This window comes from Phyllobates terribilis, unplaced genomic scaffold (genome assembly GCF_046119375.1).
Source record: "Phyllobates terribilis strain yellow unplaced genomic scaffold, ASM4611937v1 Scaffold_5__5_contigs__length_657084704, whole genome shotgun sequence".
In the NCBI taxonomy this organism is placed as follows: domain Eukaryota; kingdom Metazoa; phylum Chordata; class Amphibia; order Anura; family Dendrobatidae; genus Phyllobates; species Phyllobates terribilis.
In genome coordinates, this window is record NW_027362765.1 from 429,462,995 (window position 1) to 429,481,481 (window position 18,487).

Consider the following 18,487-nt stretch of genomic DNA (forward strand, 5'->3'; position numbering starts at 1 on the left):
TTTAACGAAACGCGCTTTATTTGGTTCAGCATAGTGATGGCGATGCTTCCCCACACACTGGAGAATAAACTCTTTCTGGTCTTGAGTGCTCTGTGACGAATTGAATGTACTCGTGAGTGCAATGGAGCGTTCTGCGCCATCATTCACGATTTTCAATCCGGCGACTTTTGAGGATGCATTGATGTAACTTGCATTAGTGCCACAAACAAGGATCTGGATGAAGAAAATCTTGGTTTATTTCCAGTGCAACAGTTTTTTTTTGTGTTGGACGACATGAAGAGATGAAGCTTCTTGTGTGACACAAGATCTTCGGCAAGCGGCACGTGAGTTGAGCAGACATCGTTACCTTCCTTCTGCAGAGCCAGAACCATCACAACCTTTTCTGCGGTTGGGTCAAAATAAGCCAGACCCCCCCATAATCTCACTGAGGGACCACGTGTCTGGTGAAAAATGTTATTGCTGCATCAGAAACAGGGGCGTTGATTCCTTTGTATGCTACGATTTCTTGCAGTAATGTGAAGTCATTTCGCAGCGATGTGGCTGAGATCTGAAAGAGGTACCGAGCCTTCAAATATAAGCGCTCAGTAAAAGTGCAAAATTGACGGAAATTTTTTAACTCTGTCAAAGTTAAACGAAATTAGTGACGAAACATGAAGATCTTCAGAGTGTATATCACTTTTTCCATCCATCGGGCCCGATGGCAGGCACCTGGAGTGTTGATGTGTACGTCTGGGTTTGCCAGCAAACCAAGGAACCGGACAGCAAGTGTTAACAATTCCTTGTAATCATCCCTTGGATGAGATTGTGCAAGCCGGTTGGTGCAAAACTCAACTAGACCCTCCTTAAGTGCACCTAGCTCAGCTGAAACTATGTCATCATCCGTTCCAGCTGAAAGCCTTAGTTACTTACCGGTAACGGGATTTTTCGGAGCCCATGACAGGACCACGTGAGAGAGAGGATCCGCCCATCAAGGACAGGAAACCTACAGGTTAAAAAGGGCGGCCCTCTCTTCCCGCCTCAGTTTAGTTAACAGAGCATGAGAGTACCGCCAAGTTTAGTTATAATAAAACATAATCACATTAAGTACATTACTTTTCATCAATTTCCCACAAGGGTGCACAAAAAGAAATCAAATCTACAGGAGTGCACAACACCAGTGAAGGGAGGGAATATAAAGGTGCTGTCATGGGCTCCGAAAAATCCCGTTACCGGTAAGTAACTAAGGCTTTATTCGGTCGTCCATGACAGCACCACGTGAGAGAATTACAGAGACGAAGGAAATTAGGGAGGGACCACAGCTTGAAGCACCCTTCTCCCGAAAGTGAGATCTGCAGAGCCACCCAGATCCAATCTATAGTGCCTATAGAAAGTAGAGGGAGAAGACCAAGTGGCAGCCTTACAAATCTCCTCAATGGAAAGCCCTGTCTTCTCCGCCCAGGAGGTTGACACCGCTCTGGTAGAATGCGCCCTCAATCCCTCCGGTATCTCTTTATCCCCTGAGGAGTATGCGAGGGAAATGGCCTCCTTGATCCATCTAGCGATTGTAGCCTTTGAGGCCTTACAACCCTTCCAAGCCCCCTGATAGCAAATAAATAGGGACTTATCCTTTCTAAAGCCATGTGACACTTCTAAGTACCTTAGTACGCACCTCCTAACGTCTAAAGTGTGAAGTCTCTCCTCTTTTTGATTTTTGGGCGGAAAGCAAAAAGTTGGGAGAACTATTTCCTGGGTTCTATGGAATCGAGTGGCCACTTTAGGAAGAAAGGCTGGATCAGGTTTTAATATAATCCTATCGTCCAGAATTTGCGTGAATGAAGGGCATATTGAAAGGGCCTGTAGGTCACTGACTCTCCTGGCTGAAGTTAGGGCTACTAACAGGACCGTCTTTAGGAAAATAATTTTGGGGGAGACTAAATCTAGTGGCTCAAAAGGAGGACTGGTCAAGGCATCTAAGACATAATTCAAATCCCAGGGAGATATCTTTGCTTTGGTAATGGGTCTACACCTAAAGGAAGCTTTTATAAAACGGCCTATCCAATAGTTATTTGCAATATTGGAAGAAAATAAAGCTCCCAACGCCGACACCTGTACTTTCAAGGTACTGGTAGTGAGACCTAATTCTAAGCCTCGCTGCAGAAATTCCAGAATTTTCCCAATAGGGGGCCCCTCCTCCACCTTAACTTCTGCAAAGGACAGAAACTTCCTCCAAGTCCTGGCATAAATACGGGTGGTAACAGGTTTTCTGCTAGCCAGGAGAGTATTCACTACATTTGCGGGGAATCCTTTGTTGGTCAATAACACCCTCTCAAATTCCACGCCGTCAAATGTAGACTCGGGGTTGGAGGATGGGAAAGTGGCCCTTGAGTGAGGAGGTCCGGAATCTCCGGAAGAACCCAGGGATCTGATATGGACATCTTCCGGAGACAAGGGAACCACGGTCTTTTGGGCCAAAAGGGACATACGAGTATCACTCTGGCCCGGTCTGACCTGATCTTTCTTATCACCGCTGGGAGCAGGATCATGGGAGGGAAGGCATATGCCAGAGGAAATCTCCAGGGAACCATAAAGGCGTCCACTGCCAGGGGTCCTTCTCTGGGGTCTAAGGAACAAAAATTTTCCACTTTCCGATTGGCTCTTGTTGCGAATAAGTCCACAGTCGGAAGGCCCCACATTTCTACGATTTTGGAGAATATTTGTGTATTTAGGGACCACTCCCCTTCTTTTACAGAAGTACGGCTGAGGAAATCCCCTGTGATGTTTTCCTTGCCTTTTAGATGAGTAGCCGAAAGAGAGAGACAGTGATCTTCGGCTTTCAGCAGAAGTGCGTTCGCTACCCTCATCAAGTTTCTTGAGCGGGTTCCCCCTTGGTGGTTTATGTAAGCTACCGTGACTTGATTGTCCGAGAGTACACGGACATGCTGGTACTGAAAATATATAAGGAACTCGTTGAACGCATGCTGCACCGCCAGAAGCTCCTTAACATTTGATGACAACTGTTGCTCACTGCTTGACCAGGTTCCCTGCACTAATTTCCCTTCAAAGTGAGCTCCCCAACCTGTAGCACTTGCATCAGTGGACAAGACTGCAGTTGGACTACATTCCCAGGGAACCCCTTTAGCAAGATTGTCTTGTCGTAATCACCAACGAAGGGACCATATGGCACGAGGACCTAGCGTAAACTTACGGTCTAGATGCCCCTCTAAAGCTGCGTTATTGTACAACACATCCCACTGAAAGGCTCTTGAATGCAATTGTGACCAACGAACCGCAGGAAAAGTGGAGGTGAAGGTTCCCAATAGTGACATGGCCTTACGGAGTGACATAGAAGGTTTACGTATACATTGTTCTACCAACTCCCGGATTCTATCAATTTTCTCTTCTGGAAGACAACATAGCTGTTTCCTGGAATCTAATATGACCCCCAGATATTGTTGTACCTTGAGTGGAGATAGTCTAGACTTTTCTAAATTTAGAAACCACCCCAAACTCTTTAAGACCGACATGGTCTCCTGCAGGTGAGTCTCGCACTGAACCAACGAATTCCCCACTATCAGGAGATCATCCAGGTAAGGGATAATTAGAATGTCCCTTTCTCTTATATGGGCCATAACTTCCGCCATTACTTTAGTAAAAACCCGTGGGGCTATAGCTAAACCGAAGGGGAGTGCAGTGTATTGGAAGTGTTTAACCACCCCGTCTATTTTAATGGCCAGCCTCAAGTATTTCTGGTAATTACTATGAATTGGGATATGGTAATACGCATCTATGAGATCGAGCACTACCATATAGCAGTGGGGAAAAAGTAACTTTATTACGGATTTTAAAGACTCCATTTTAAAGGTGTGTATTTTAAGGAAATTATTCAGGGATTTCAGATTTATAATTGTCCTGAAACTTCCATCCGGTTTCGGAATCAAGAAGAGCGGGGAGTAGAAACCAAGACCCTTTTCAGCTTCCGGAACCTCAATCAGGAAGTGCTTTCTTATTAGGGTTTGTACTTCCGAAACGAGGGCAGCCTGGCGTTCTGGGGAAGAACTGGAGGGAACAACCATGAACCTTTTGTGAGGCAATGCTTTAAATTGAAACTTAAGACCATACTTAATCAGGCTCAAAATCCAATTACTATGAGAAATCTGTTCCCAAGCTGGGACAAAAAATGACAATCTCCCTCCCACCTGGGCTGATTGTGTATCCCCTGGCTTCTGCTCAATTTTTGGAGACGGACCAAAGAGTAGACCTCTACTTTTTCGGCCTATTTCATCAGACTTGTCTTGCTCCCTGAAATATCTCTTCCGGAAAAATTTCCTCTTCCGGAACGATCTCTTAAAGGAGGGTAGAGGTACTGAGGGAAACCCCTTCTTAGGGTCCCCCGCTTTCTCCAATAAGTCGTCCATGGTCTGACCAAAGAGGTATTCCCCTTCACACGGGATTGTACACAGTCTGGACTTAGTCTGTAAATCCCCTGGCCAGCTTTTAATCCACAAGGCTCGCCGAGCCGCATTTGACAGTGCTGCTGACTTTGCTGCCAACCTCACCGAGTCCACAGATGCATCAGCAAGAAAAGCTGCCGCCCCCTGAACCAGTGGAAGGGAAGAAATAATGTCTTTCCTAGAAGTCCCATCCTTCAACTGACTGTCTAGCTGTTCAAGCCACACCATCAGGGCTCTGGACGTACAGGTAGCTGCTACTGTTGGTCTTAGTGCTCCCGCAGCTGTCTCCCATGTCTGGCTCACTATCAGAGGAAGAGAAGGCGGAGGAGGAAGCGACCGATAGCTCAAAGTCTGAACCCGGCTGGGTTTCTTGAGGAATATGCCCAGACTCTGAACCTTGCAATGCTTTGCCTATTTCTTCCCTTATTAAAGTTCTTAGGCCTAGGGAAAAATCTGGGGTCTCCTCCAATATCATTTTGCTGATACAAAGCTGACATAACCTTTTGCTATATGAATCAGGGAGTGGACAGCTGCATAAGGCACACTCTCTGTGCTTGGACTTCGAGGAACATTTCTTGCTCTAAAAGAAAGTCATAGATAGAAAGAAGGAGGAAACATTAGTAGAACTTTCACGAAGATTCCACTCACCCCACAGAACCTTCGGTACCGTAGAAGCAGAAGAATCCAGCATGCATGGCGAGGAATCACGCCGCACCGGACCGTCCTTCCTGCTCTTAGTGGTAGCACTTCTAGTTGTACGACCAGACCCTAGCCGGGAATGACGCTGCGCCACTAGTTGTGAGGGCTCCCCAGAGGGCTGCTCCTGCAGCAGATGTTGTTGCCTAGGTGACAGCTCCTGTGAATCTTCCATAGCTTACAATGTAAGAATGGGCTGGGAAGCACCTCTGTATGTTACCAGACCCTTTATATACTGGCCATACCGGTACCATGTGTGGGTGTGTGTTTCCTTTTTTTTTTTACCCAGGAGGGCGTTACCTGCTCCTTGGTCTTCCTCCCCAGGTCCAGGTGGGATCCAGGTGGGCTACTCGCCGCCAGGTCCTCAATCCCCCGGCGTTCAGCTGCTCGCGCCAAAAAATTCAAACGAGCCCCGCCCCTTCCGGTGACGTCACAGGGCTTCCTGCCCGGCGCACCGGAAGTCGCGTCAGAAGGTCGCTGCCGGCGCGACCTGGATCTCCTGCAAGCGGTAGCGGGGGGGGGGGGGGAGCCCGCTAGCGGCCCCACTCCTGGCGGACATCTACCTCCCGTGAGGCGATGTCGCGCCTGCCGCAACGCTCACGGAGGCGCCCTGCCGTGGCGTCTCCAGAGGACCGGGACAGACCGGCTCCAACCACCTGCTGTGGCCCTCTCTGGGACAGGAGTCCATCTTCTGCAGGTAAGCCTGCAAGGTCCCCCATCATGGACAGGAAACCTAAACTGAGGCGGGAAGAGAGGGCCGCCCTTTTTAACCTGTAGGTTTCCTGTCCTTGATGGGCGGATCCTCTCTCTCACGTGGTGCTGTCATGGACGACTGAATAAAACTTGGTTTTATCCAGTTAATTCCAGGCAGACAAACAACTTTATATTAGGACCTGTTAATGCCGACCACAATTTATCCAACACGCTCGCAATAATTAGCTCGTGAACGTGGTGACTACACGGCAAACTCAGCACTGAATGTTGTCTGTAATCTGGCAAGTTTACTTTGAAACAGGAAATATAAAACTAATATTAAATATTCTCTATAAATGATAAATTAGTAAATTGGAGAGAATTTCAAGGAGCGGTGGGGCCTTATTGCTGCTCTATAACAAAACTACCCAAATCCTACTTTAACAGATATTAAGTGTTCAAGGGCTGACATTGAGGACATTGAGCCAACTTTTAAACACAAGCAGAAGAAATTATTTTTTAAGGATATTAGAGATCATTATGTGTAACAATTAGAGGGAGTGAGACTTTGCATAAACTTAAATTGTATTTTTTTTTATAGAATGCATTGTCACTCTAATGCACACTCGGATAAATGAAGCATGCATGTGTATGCAAGGGTGGGGATGCGAGTCAAGAGAGCTGCTGGTTGACAGCTAAGTAGCAGAGACACCTCTTTATACTGCTGGGCCTCCTGACTGTGGACTGTAAGATTCAGGGTCTTTTTATAAAAAAAAAAAAAAAAATCTTGCCAAAAGTGGGTCTTATAGACAGAATAGTATGAGAAATGCATAACATATAATTTGTGTTACTCATCCGAAAAATAACACGTTGACGGTACTAAGATCAGCCTTTCTGCAGGGCTCCTGCATAATGCATAGAACACAAACAACATTTATATCGTGTCCACAAACCTTGTTTTCCTTGTATCTGCTGAGATCTGCTATACAATATTCTTTAAATAATTTATCATAGTATTTCTTTGCAATTCTCTTCTCCCTGTCAGCACAAAAAAAAGCTTCATGTGGCAGAGAAAAGAAAATGTCCGCGTATAAAGCATAGAACAAGGAACAGAAAACGTTAAGCAAAAATAATCTTGAATTTTTCATAAAACTGATTCTATTTCAGTCTCTAAATCTCAATAAGGTAAACAATGTTATAGAAAGTTATGGCTAAAGGATATGGACGCATTTGGGGTGGATGTGTTTTTTTTTTTCATTTTTACTTAAATTCATTCATTTTGTACTAAAAACAATTTTAGCAATTAGGTTTTATTGAAATTAACACTGTACAAGCTTTTTTTCCCTGTCGTATTGCTGGCTGCTGAATGAGTTAACCGAGAATCCGTCAGCCAGCACATTCTGATGGGAAAGATGGTAACTCTTTTCTGAGCTCCTCTCAGCTGACTGATGACAGTAGTTACTAACTACCTGTCTGTTGTGCCTGGGGACGAGTTCTGCCGGCACAGAGCGGTCACAGACCACTCCTGCAGGCGATTCATCAGCTTCCGCTGACGTCACGTCAGCAGAGCAGCGGCTTCTCTTCCACACTTCTCTGTTGACGGGGAGTGATTGCCGGTGTCATGCTGATTGGTACCCGGCTCCCTGCCGCTTAACTGCGGGAAGTTGACTGTCAATCAGCATGACATCAGCAATCACGCCCCTTCGACAGAGCAACCGGGAAGAGGAAGAGCTACTATGTTGACGTAGAGCAGCTGAATGACCTGAATCATTGGTGACCAGGTAGAATAGTCAGGTAGTTCGCAACTACCTGTTTCATTTTAGGCCCATAGGAAAAAAATAAATAAAAATTCCTTGGATAACCCCTTTAACCCACAATTCTTCAATAGATATGACATATACTAATGGAAGCTCAGGGACCCCACTGAGTTATAATGGGATCCGCTATTTTTATGAGAAGAATGACGTTGCATATAGGGCTATTCCTTCAGTCAAATCTGTCTTTTATTTTACAAATGTGAACAAAGCCTTACTCCACTTACCAAGTCATGTCTTCTTCATCTTCCTCTTGCCAAAGGAACCTGTGGTTTTCTCGTATAACGTCTAAGTCTGTCTTACGATTTCCTCTGCAATGAAAATGTAAAATATTAAAAGCATATACAGCGAGTGACAAGCAAAAGGTTCTTTCTTTGTAAACATTGATAGGTGTCTACCCAGGCCTCAGCAATTTTCAACATTAGGGACAAGCAGCAATATCCTCCTGGAAACCACTGGGGTCAGAAGTATTGGTGGTGTATAAAATCTAGACTTCACAAAGTGTGCAGATCTGGTGTAGGTCTGAAAACTAACTAGTTACAAAACTCATCCTGTCTGTACTACATGCGTGTGCGATGCTGTGTTGAGATCTTGCAGTGTATTCTATGTGATTCAGCTTGAACCGGTCTCCTCTGCCTTCTGCTTGTAAGTGCTGTCAGGGAGACACCTATCACAAGCAGGAGACAGGCTGGAGCGGCCTATGTGCGAGTTAGGAGACAGCAGTTCTATCATTTATCTCTTGATATCCTTAGATAGGACAAAGTACAGTGATGAGACTCTGCTTCCCCCCTGCAAAGCCAGATACATCATAGGAAATGTAGTCTGAATTAGGGAAACAGTATCAGAGTTGAAGAAAAAAAAATCAAGACATCAAGATTTACTCAAGATCCTTCACGATATGTTTATTAATACTCACTGCTGCACTATATAGGCAATGAAAGCTACTTTTGCATTGATTTTTTTAGACTGCTTCATGTAAAAGCAGAAGAGAGCTGATAACGCTACAGAAAAACATAAGAGCCTCTTCTCAAAATCTACATGGCTGCACAATTTATTTTATTCACTGAGTACTTTACTGGTAACCTAATTTAATATAAGAAAAATATAGAGTAAAACATGACGGCAGAATCTGACTACATAAGGATTGTACATACAGGGGCGTGGTCCCCCTTTTTGGGCTGTCCATCTTGTCTATATAGCTTTCCATGGACAGGGGCAAAACAGTCGGGTCTGGGTCTTGGTCCTGCTCTACCCCTGTCTATTTTGAGGTCTGCTGAGAGATAGCGAGGTGAACTACAAGAGTTAGGGATCGTCCTGACTGGGTACACCTTGTCGCAGTGGGATGGCTTTTACGCTCTTTTGATCAAAATAGTGTAACAAAATACCTTATGTTTTTTACATGTACTATTATTATTTACTTACTTACTACAGGGCATTTGCTCATAGGTACGGTGTGAATGTGCACTCACACATTGAACTTATACCAACACGTGTTGCGGCTCATTTCCTTGGTTTTGCAAACAAGGATTGTAGTCTAGAACTATGGTGAAACACAGGACATTGTAGAAGTGTACATCGTTTCATTTGCATGACATTACACTTGAGCACAATATGATGCATAATGTATAAGGGCAATGCACTTACTTGGGAAGCTGGAAGTCTTGTAGTTTTCCTCCATAATACAGAATGTAGTCATTCACAAACTTCTGATGTCTTGCAAACTGCGATACTTGGGGTTAAGAAAAATACAAGGTAAACGCGGACTACAAAATAGTTATATCATTAAAGGATTTTTTTAATAAAGGGAATTTTAAGAACCTCAAAAGGAACATTTTTTTAAAGGATGTCCTTATAAAAACAAGACCAAAGACTTCAAATAGGGTATATTTAGTTTTTCTCATGACAGACATATACATTGAAATTGCAACACCAAGATGAAAAATTTGTGAATTTATGGAAATCACACAATGGATAGACATGTTAATTATATAAAAATTATGGAAAAAAAATGTTCAAAACATCTCAATTTATTTAGTATTAAGAATGAGCTCTTTGGCTGTTATCAATGAGCTTATTGTTTGCCTGAGGAATGTTCTGCAAAGCTGAATGCACTTGGACAGATCATCAAGATTCGCTGCTGGCAGCTTCCTTTGCAATTCCTGACCAATAACAGCCCAAGATGTGCTCAATGGGAAACAAGTCTGGAGATGCTGCAGAGTTTAGGCCCAGCGTTGTGTTGAAAAACGGCTCCTGGGACACATTGGGAAATGGCCACACCACTGGTTCCACCACCAAATTAAAGTAATCTAATCTGGAATTAAGACTAGAGGGGTCCAGCTACTATATATTATGCCACATCATAATCCCAGTAGTAGGACTGGTGTAAAGTTCACTCGTGAAGGCCTCTTCATGGTGTTGCCCATGCGGTAAACAGACCCATCTACGGTCATTGTTTCCAAAAAAAAAAAGCAGGACTCGTTGCTGCAGAGGATAGACCTCTATTCCAGCATCTATTGCCGTCTTACTCTGTGCCATGACAGCCATCATCAGATGTTTTACGATGACGAGCTGTTGAAAGTCACCTCTGCAGACAATCCCAGGTAACTGGTGGTCCGGCAGCTGGTGGAACGGTGACATCTCAGCTTCCTGTCTCTGTGCAGACCCCAATTCAGCCAGAGCAGGATCTAAGTGGATGTCAGTAGGAGAATACGGCTGGGTTTGTTATTTTTTAAAAAATATTTTACATAACCTTTACACTGGACAAGCTTATAAATTCATTAAGGTCTATGTGCATTCGCTTATGCACAACTTTCTTACGGTCCCGCCACAACATTTTAATTGGGTTGAGGTCTGAACCCTGACCGTACCAGTGACACATCTTGATTCTTTTAGTTTTCAGCCATTCTGATGTAGATTTTCTGGTGTACTTGGGCTAATTATCTCAGTTTTGGCCAAGCTTTAGCTTCTGGATAGATGACCTCACATTTGACACTAGAATACTTTGGTATACAGGGGAATTCATAGTCGATTCAATGACTGCAATGTGCCCAGGTACTGTGGCTGAAAAACAAGCCCAAATCATTACCCCTCCTCCAACGTGCTTTACAGTTGGTATGAGATATTTGTGCCAATATGTTGTGACTGAATTTTGACAAACATAGTGCAGAACATTATTGGCCAAGCATGTCCACTTTAGTCTTGTCAGTCAAAAGGACAATGTTCCAATATTCTTGAAGTTTGCTTACATGAAACTTTATAAATTTTAGTCATGCTGCCATATTCTTTTTAGAAAGAAGAATCTTTCGCCTGGCAACCCTTCCAAACAAGCCATACTTGTTTTTTTTATTTGTACTCATGAGCTTGAATATTTAACATGCTAAGGCCTTTAGATTCTGAGCAGTAACTCTTGGGAGTTTTTGCAATTTTTCTGAGCATTACACCATTTGACCTGGGGGTGAGTTTGTTGGGACGTTTACTCCAGGGAACATTGTCAACCATTCTGAATGTTTTCCACTTGTGGATAATCTTTCTTACTACTCCAAATTTTTGGAAATGTTGTTATAATGCTTTGTAAACTAATGAGCAACAACAATCGCTTCTCTAAAATCACTGTTGATGTCTTTCCTCTTTGGCATCGAGTTAACACATGCTTCAATGCTCCAGACCAGCAAGTTGCCAAAACTTCTGCTTTTATAGAGGTGATCACACTTGATGAACAATTAATCATCAGAACCTGGCTTCTATTTACTTTCCTAATTGCTATGGAAGCATTAAGGGTGTACTTAATTTTTCATACCCTGCTTCCACTTTTTAGCCCATTTTCTGTTAAATAATGACAGTGTTATTGGTCAAGTGTTGCTATTCCTCTGAGGTTGTATTTATCTAATTTTCATAATTTCTAAGTACCAGCTGTTCTTTTAATATGTCCTGATACAGAAATCCATAGAATTCAAAGAGGGTGTACTTAGTTTTTCTCATGACTGATGACATAAATGTATATATATTTCATATATATAAATGCTTGGGGCTTAATAGTCCAGTGGGAGGTACTACTGTATAGAAATACAGTGCCTTGTGAAAGTACTTGCCCCCCTTGAAATTTCTACCTTTTGCCACATTTCTGGCTTCAAACATAAAGATATAAACTTCTAATTTTTTTGGGAAGAATCAACAACAAGTGGGACACAATCGTGAAGTGGAAAGAAATTTATTGGATATTTTAAACTTTTTAAAAAAATTAAAAACTGAAAAGTGGGGCGTGCAATATTATTCGGCCCATTTACTTTCAGTGCAGCAAACTCACTCCAGAAGTTCAGTGAGGATCTCTGAATGATTCAAAGTTGTCCTGCCAAAAGGCCCATGATCACTCTGGATGAACTGCAGAGATCTACAGCTGAGGTGGGAGAGTCTGACCATAGGATAAGAATCAGTCATACTCTGCACAAATCTGGCCTTTATGGAAGAGTGGCAAGAAGAAAGCCATTTCTCAAAGATATCCATAAAAAGTCTCGTTTGAAGTTTGCCACAAGCCACCTGGGAGACACACCAAACATGTGGAATAAGGTGCTCTGGTCAGATGAAACCAAAATTGAAATTTTTGGCCACAATGCAAAACGATATGTTTGGCGTAAAAGCAACACAGCTCATCACCCTCAAAACACAATCCCCACTGTCAAACATGGTGGTGGCAGCATCATGGTTTAGGCCTGTTTTTCTTCAGCAGGGACAAGGAAGATGGTTAAAATTGATGGGAAGATGGATGGAGCCAAATACAGGACCATTCTGGAAGAAAACCTGTTGGAATCTGCAAAAGACCTGAGACTGGGACGGAGATTTATCTTCCAACAAGACAATGATCCCAAACATAAAGCAAAATCTACAATGGAATGATTCAAAAATAAACGTATCCAGGTGTTAGAATGGCCAAGTCAAAGTCCAGACCTGAATCCAATCGAGAATCTGTGGAAAGAGCTGAAAACTGCTGATCACAAACGCTCTCCATCCAACCTCACTGAGCTCGAGCTGTTTTGCAAGGAAGAATGGGCAAGAATTTCAGCCATTCGATGTGCAAAACTGATAGAGACATACCCCAAGTGACTTGCAGCTGTAATCGCAGCAAAAGGTGGCGCTACAAAGTATTAACTCAAGGGGGCTGAATAATATTGCACGCCCCACTTTTCAGTTTTTAATTTTTTTAAAAAAGTTTAAAATATCCAATAAATTTCCCACTTGTTGTTGATTCTTCCCAAAAAAATATAATTTTATATCTTTATGTTTGAAGCCAGAAATGTGGCAAAAGGTAGAAAAGTTCAAGGGGGCCAAATACTTTCACAAGGCACTGTAAAAGTCAAGCACTGGGCAGAACCGCTAAAAAGACGCAAAGATTTAAATAAATAAAAAACCATGACCATATCTTCCCACTAATATATGTATATCAAACTGCTCAATTTCTTTTGTTCCAAAATAACAGCACCGGTAGATTTAACTTGATTTTGTCATGGCAGCTTCTCTTTCATCACCTTTTTTTCAGCTCCACGTGGTAAAGGTTCCCAGAAAATCCAAACTAATTTCTGTTGAGTTAATAATACAAAATCGGTCTATTTTCATCCCCATGATGGAAACAATTATGTTAATAAACAAAATAATCTGGAAAACATTTCAATCAGTGAAACTATTTGTCATTCCCTTGGAATTAGAGCTCAGGCACTAGGTGACGCTGGGGGCACAGACCTGTACAGCAGCACACGGAGTGCAAACTTCTAAAGAATAATTACAAATTATGCATTTTTTAATTTTGCAGTGAATGAACAGAAGCCTTAAAAAGCAAAGCAATACAGCTGCAGCACTCCCAACACAAAAGTGACAGACGTTTATTTGTGGGTATCGTTGCGGATTTCAATCTATCCATTGGAAAGTGTGAATCCAAAATTAAAATCCATAGGAAAAGTTGGCAGGTTGTGGAGATCAATTAATGTTTGGAAAATATCTCCAAAGTCTAGATGAGATTTTTGGAGCAGTTTCTATATTACGCTGTGGATTTTCGAGCAGAAAATCTGCACCCTGTGAATGTACCCGAGATCTGCTGCAGACTTTCTGCAGGAAAAAAAAAAAATCTGCAGATGCAAAATCTGCACCAAATCACCTGTGGATTTGATTGTGGAATTGCTTGACTTTCAAATCTACAGCTCCGGTCAATTTTTGCAGCAGATTCTCTTGGGAGCGCGGAAGGGATTTGTAAAATTTCACACACAATGCTGGCGCTCTGATAAGTAGAAGATTTTCCACCCAGAAATTTTGGATGGAAAATCTGCTGTGTATCCCCTACCATTTCCTCTCCAGGAGAGGCAACCACGCGGGCTCTTGGCTCGATGAACTAAAGATGTTTATCCACTGGAAATAAACAGTGAAAGTTTTCAGAGACCTTGAAAATGATCAGGAATTGATGCAAAAGGAACATTGGAATATTTAGAAACTGGAACAGACAAAGGAATAAAAACCTGAAGAGTTCACAGCTCAGGACACCGTGCGAGCTTTACTAAACTAAATTACAAAGCAGAAAAGGAGGTAGGGGAGAGGGGGGAGGTTGGAGCTGTTCACGCTGGTAGTATAGATGGATCCATCGCTGTAATTAGAAACAAGCGGGTGCCGTACCCGCTGGTGATTGCAGCTAACAGAGGAAAGACTGGGTAGTTTCCGGCACAAAAAACTGGATAAAAACTGTAAGTTTATTGAATCACCCGGGTGATGAGGTTTTTAACTTTTAACTTGATTCAATAAACTTAGTTTTTATCCAGTTGGTTGTGCCGGAAACTACCCTAGTCTTTCCTCTAAACTGAATTACAATATGGGCAGCCAATCGAAAAAAAAATCAATCACTTTCTTTTTTTCTTCTTCTTTTTGAAGTTTTCCAAAATTGCTTTGCTTATTTGGCAGGGACATGAATTATTATAGACTTTTATCCCAGGCCGCCAATGAGATCATCATGTTCTGGAGAACATTATTTAATACCAGGATTATGATGTCATCTTTTTTTTTTCTAACAAACCAAAAGCAGATTTTATATCTTTTTTTCTTTTATGAATTTAATTTGCATGTCATTTTTACTAAAAGCGAAAAGAATGAACGCTGCATAATGTAGGACAGAAAACCTGACGGAGACAGGCAGCTAAAAACAGAACAGATAAGGCTGGGAGCAATGGGAAATAATGAGATACAGAAAAGCGCTATACTATGTGGTGACCCGTGGACGTTAGTAGTTGCCAGAGTCAGGACACACATTAAAGTTATACATTATTTGCATCTTCTGACATTGTGCAGGGATGGATGCCGAAACACTTGACAGCGTGATAGACGATTAATAACACTTTTACAGTCTGTGCATATGTACGGAACAGATTGCTGTAATATTACAAAATCTTATCCACCCGCTGCAGAGAAAATTCATAGTGGAAATTGACCGACGCTGTGGACAAGAAGTTTGCAGCATGTCAATAAAGGCCGCAGATTTTCACAGCTTTGCGATGCTAAGGGTGAAATATGAAAAAAATCCACACCATTTCTGCAACATCCTTAGAAGTGAATGAAGAGAGAAGTTCTCAGGTCATCACCCCCCCTCCACCTCAATATGGCGGCCACCTCATCAGAAAGGACAGGTTTTGGATCTGGAAGTGACACCTGCATCTATCGGGCATTTTTCACATATACGGAGGCCGATAATTTCTAGGAATGCTAGTATCTGATTATCAGCAATTGCAAATAGACTCTACAAGTATGTGCACATGGAGTTTTTGGAGGAAATTTTAAGGCTGTGTGCCCACTATGCGTTTTTTAAGCGTTCCCGCAGCGTCATTTCCGCCGTGGAAACGCTTTATAGGTAGGTCTGCAATGGTCCGCAATGATAATCCGCATGTGCTGTGCACCTGCTGCGGAAATTTCCGCTGCGGATTATCATTGCGTGTCCATTAATTTTGCGGAATCGCGGCGTTTTACCCGCCACTTACTTGCATTGGACCGCATAACATCCGCATGACTACACGTGCACATGCGGATATTATGCGATCCAATGCGCGGATGGTACCCGGGTGTGGAGAAGAGGAGACTCTCCTCCAGACCCGGGTACCATAGAACCTGTAAAAAAAAAGACTTAAAATAGAAAAAAAACATATACTTACCTTCTGATGGCCCCCTGTCTGCTGCCGGCGGCGCTGCTGGCTCTGGGGCTGCTCGCGGTGGTGTCAAAGGACCTTCCATGACGTCATTTAGTCATGTGACAAGTCACGCGACCGCTGACGGCGGCGGTTACGTGACCTGTCACATGACTAAATGACTTCATGGAAAGTCCTTTGACACCACCGCGAGCCGCCGAAAACACTGGAGAAGAAGACCGGGGGCCATCGGAAGGTGAGTATAATGTTTTTTTTTATTTTTCACCATTTTTATTCTTTTTTTTACCATTGATACTGCATTTGCAGCATCGTAACTTAGTCACACAACATAAATCCATGCCGGTTGCATGGATTTATATAGTGTTACCAAGTTGTCAAGCTCTTTCCAAGTGATGCTAAAATCGCTTTGAAAGTGCTTGTCAATCCGCATGCGGAAATGCATGTGAAGAACGCTTCACAAACACTTCTACCTGGCAGAAAAAACACATGTACAATCCGCATGCGTTTTTTCAACCAGGGAGATGTAGAAACGTTCAGGAAAAATAAGGAGCATTTCTGCATTGTGGGCAAATAGCCTATGAGAGGGTCCTCTTAAAAAAAAAAAAAAAAAAAAAAAAAACAAACCCAGAAAAATTGCTTAAAAAGAGACTCTTCCTATTTTTTTCTATTATAAAACCACTTTGTGTTTTTTTTTCCTGCTGGAGGTTTTGAATTGAATGAACTGACTCCTGATAATATCAGGACCCAAATTAGGCACTGTGCAAAAGGCTGCAAAAAATGTTTCAGGAAGAAAAAAAAACTCTTCTGAAACAGTTTCAGGACACAAAAAGAAAAATATAAACTCCTTTAAAAACTCTCCAAATAAGGCTAGGGTAACACGAGCGTATTAAAAAAAGAAAAAAAAACAGTCATATTTTCTTCCAGAAAAGTAGGATGATTTTTTTTGTCAGCCGTATACAATCCAGTTTTTTTTTACTTAGCACATATTAATCATTTACAAGACCTTTTACAGTTTCCTATCTTACAGAATTGCAATGTATCTGTAAAAATTGGATGGCACTCTTATAGTCCATATGGCATCTGACTTTTTTTCTCGCACCCATCTAATTTTGGAGTGAAATCACAGCATGTCGAATACAGCTGATAAAAAATCTGCACTGAATAACATTGGTCCGAGTGAAATACCTTTTTTTATCGGATTGCACTCGTCCAAGCCCTAAAGAACATTTCCTGAAGTGGTTTCTACCAGAAAACTCATGTTTTTTGACCACCTCCAAGTGAGCTCAGCCTTAAAACTCTGCATTGTGTTGTTTCTCTGCGATTCCTCCTGAAAAAAGAATAACAAGTCATCCAGATTAGCTGGACTGCATGTGACACGAAGTCCTGTAGTGATAATCTCCTGCTGGTAAAACACTAATTGTATTGAAACTACAGAGAGCTCCTGAGTGAGTGACACATCCCTGGAATCAGGCTCTCAGCCCCTACATTATGCTGCTCTTGGACTAAAGAGCAAAAACCTGCTGACAGTTTCCTTTTAATTAAAACCTAGTGAGAAAAGAGCCGAGGTGAGCTGGTCATTTTTCTTTTTATATGTTAATTAAAACCTCCAACAGTGATGCAGAATACGCTGCTGCAATACAATTATTTACATAATAAGTGAATAATTCCATTTAGCTTTGGAAGAAACAGCGACCTTCTACATCCATAACCGTGAGTGAAAATCCATAAAATACAATGGGAAAATCGATAACAAATACATAGTACATGTCTTAGGGGAGCACACAATATAATAAAGAAATGATTACAATTTCCTCCCAAGATTGCAGAATCCGGACTATATAATCAGATCCCATAATTCACCTGTACGCTTATGTCAGAACATTACTGATGGCTTTTTCCATTATTTATGCTGTGAAATCTCCTTGATCTGCTGTTTTTGTAACGTGATTTTGAGCCGCACTTCCTCGAATTACTCGGGTCACAACACTGCGGGTGGAAGGTTTATTAAAGCCGGAAGTCGTAATAATTAGAGCCCCGGGATAATGACAAAGGATACAGCATCCATAGAGATGAGGTGGAACCGCTGGTTTCGTGCTTCCTCCCTTTTTGTAAAAAAACAAACAAAAAAAAGATGACATAAAAATAGATGAAATGCTGGTAATGACTGATGGACGAGAGGCGGCTCAGGTCATACCTGTCCCATTCCTGCTCCGCGACCTGTCGGTGTGCCACCTTCCCGGGCCTCGCCTTCTGGAAGGGCTTTCTGAGCAGCTCCTCATCTTCTTTCCTTCTGAAATTAAACAGCAGACAACCATTTAGTACAGAAGCGATGAGAAGTTCATCTGATGAACACAAGGACAGTCAAAGTGTAGATATATAAAAGAGCAAGACTCAGTAGATAAAATATACAGGTGCATCTCACTAAATTAGAATATCATCAAAAAGTTAATTTATTTCAGTTCTTCAGTACAAAAAGTGAAACTCATATATTATATAGAGTCATTACAAACAGAGCGATCTATTTCAAGTGTTTATTTCTGTTAATGTTGATGATTATTGATTGTTATAAAGTATTCTAATTTACTGAGATAATGACTTTTGTGTTTTCATTGGCTGTAAGCCATAATCATCAACAGAAATAAACACATGAAATAGATCACTCTGTTTGTAATGACTCTATATAATATGA

General features: G+C 42.1%; 1 protein-coding gene across 1 annotated transcript in view; it reads right to left on the reverse strand.

The window, feature by feature from the left end:
* LOC141273439 (protein FRA10AC1) overlaps window positions 1-18,487 on the reverse strand; it is a 72,600-nt gene that overhangs the window by 40,085 nt on the left and 14,028 nt on the right. The window contains exons 3-7 of the mRNA XM_073685262.1: window positions 17,993-18,088; window positions 17,855-17,900; window positions 9,278-9,354; window positions 7,861-7,944; window positions 6,773-6,857 (exon numbers count right to left, since the gene is read on the reverse strand). Coding sequence (XP_073541363.1) covers window positions 6,773-6,857; window positions 7,861-7,944; window positions 9,278-9,354; window positions 17,855-17,900; window positions 17,993-18,088 — 388 coding nt within the window. The remainder of the gene's footprint in view (window positions 1-6,772; window positions 6,858-7,860; window positions 7,945-9,277; window positions 9,355-17,854; window positions 17,901-17,992; window positions 18,089-18,487) is intronic.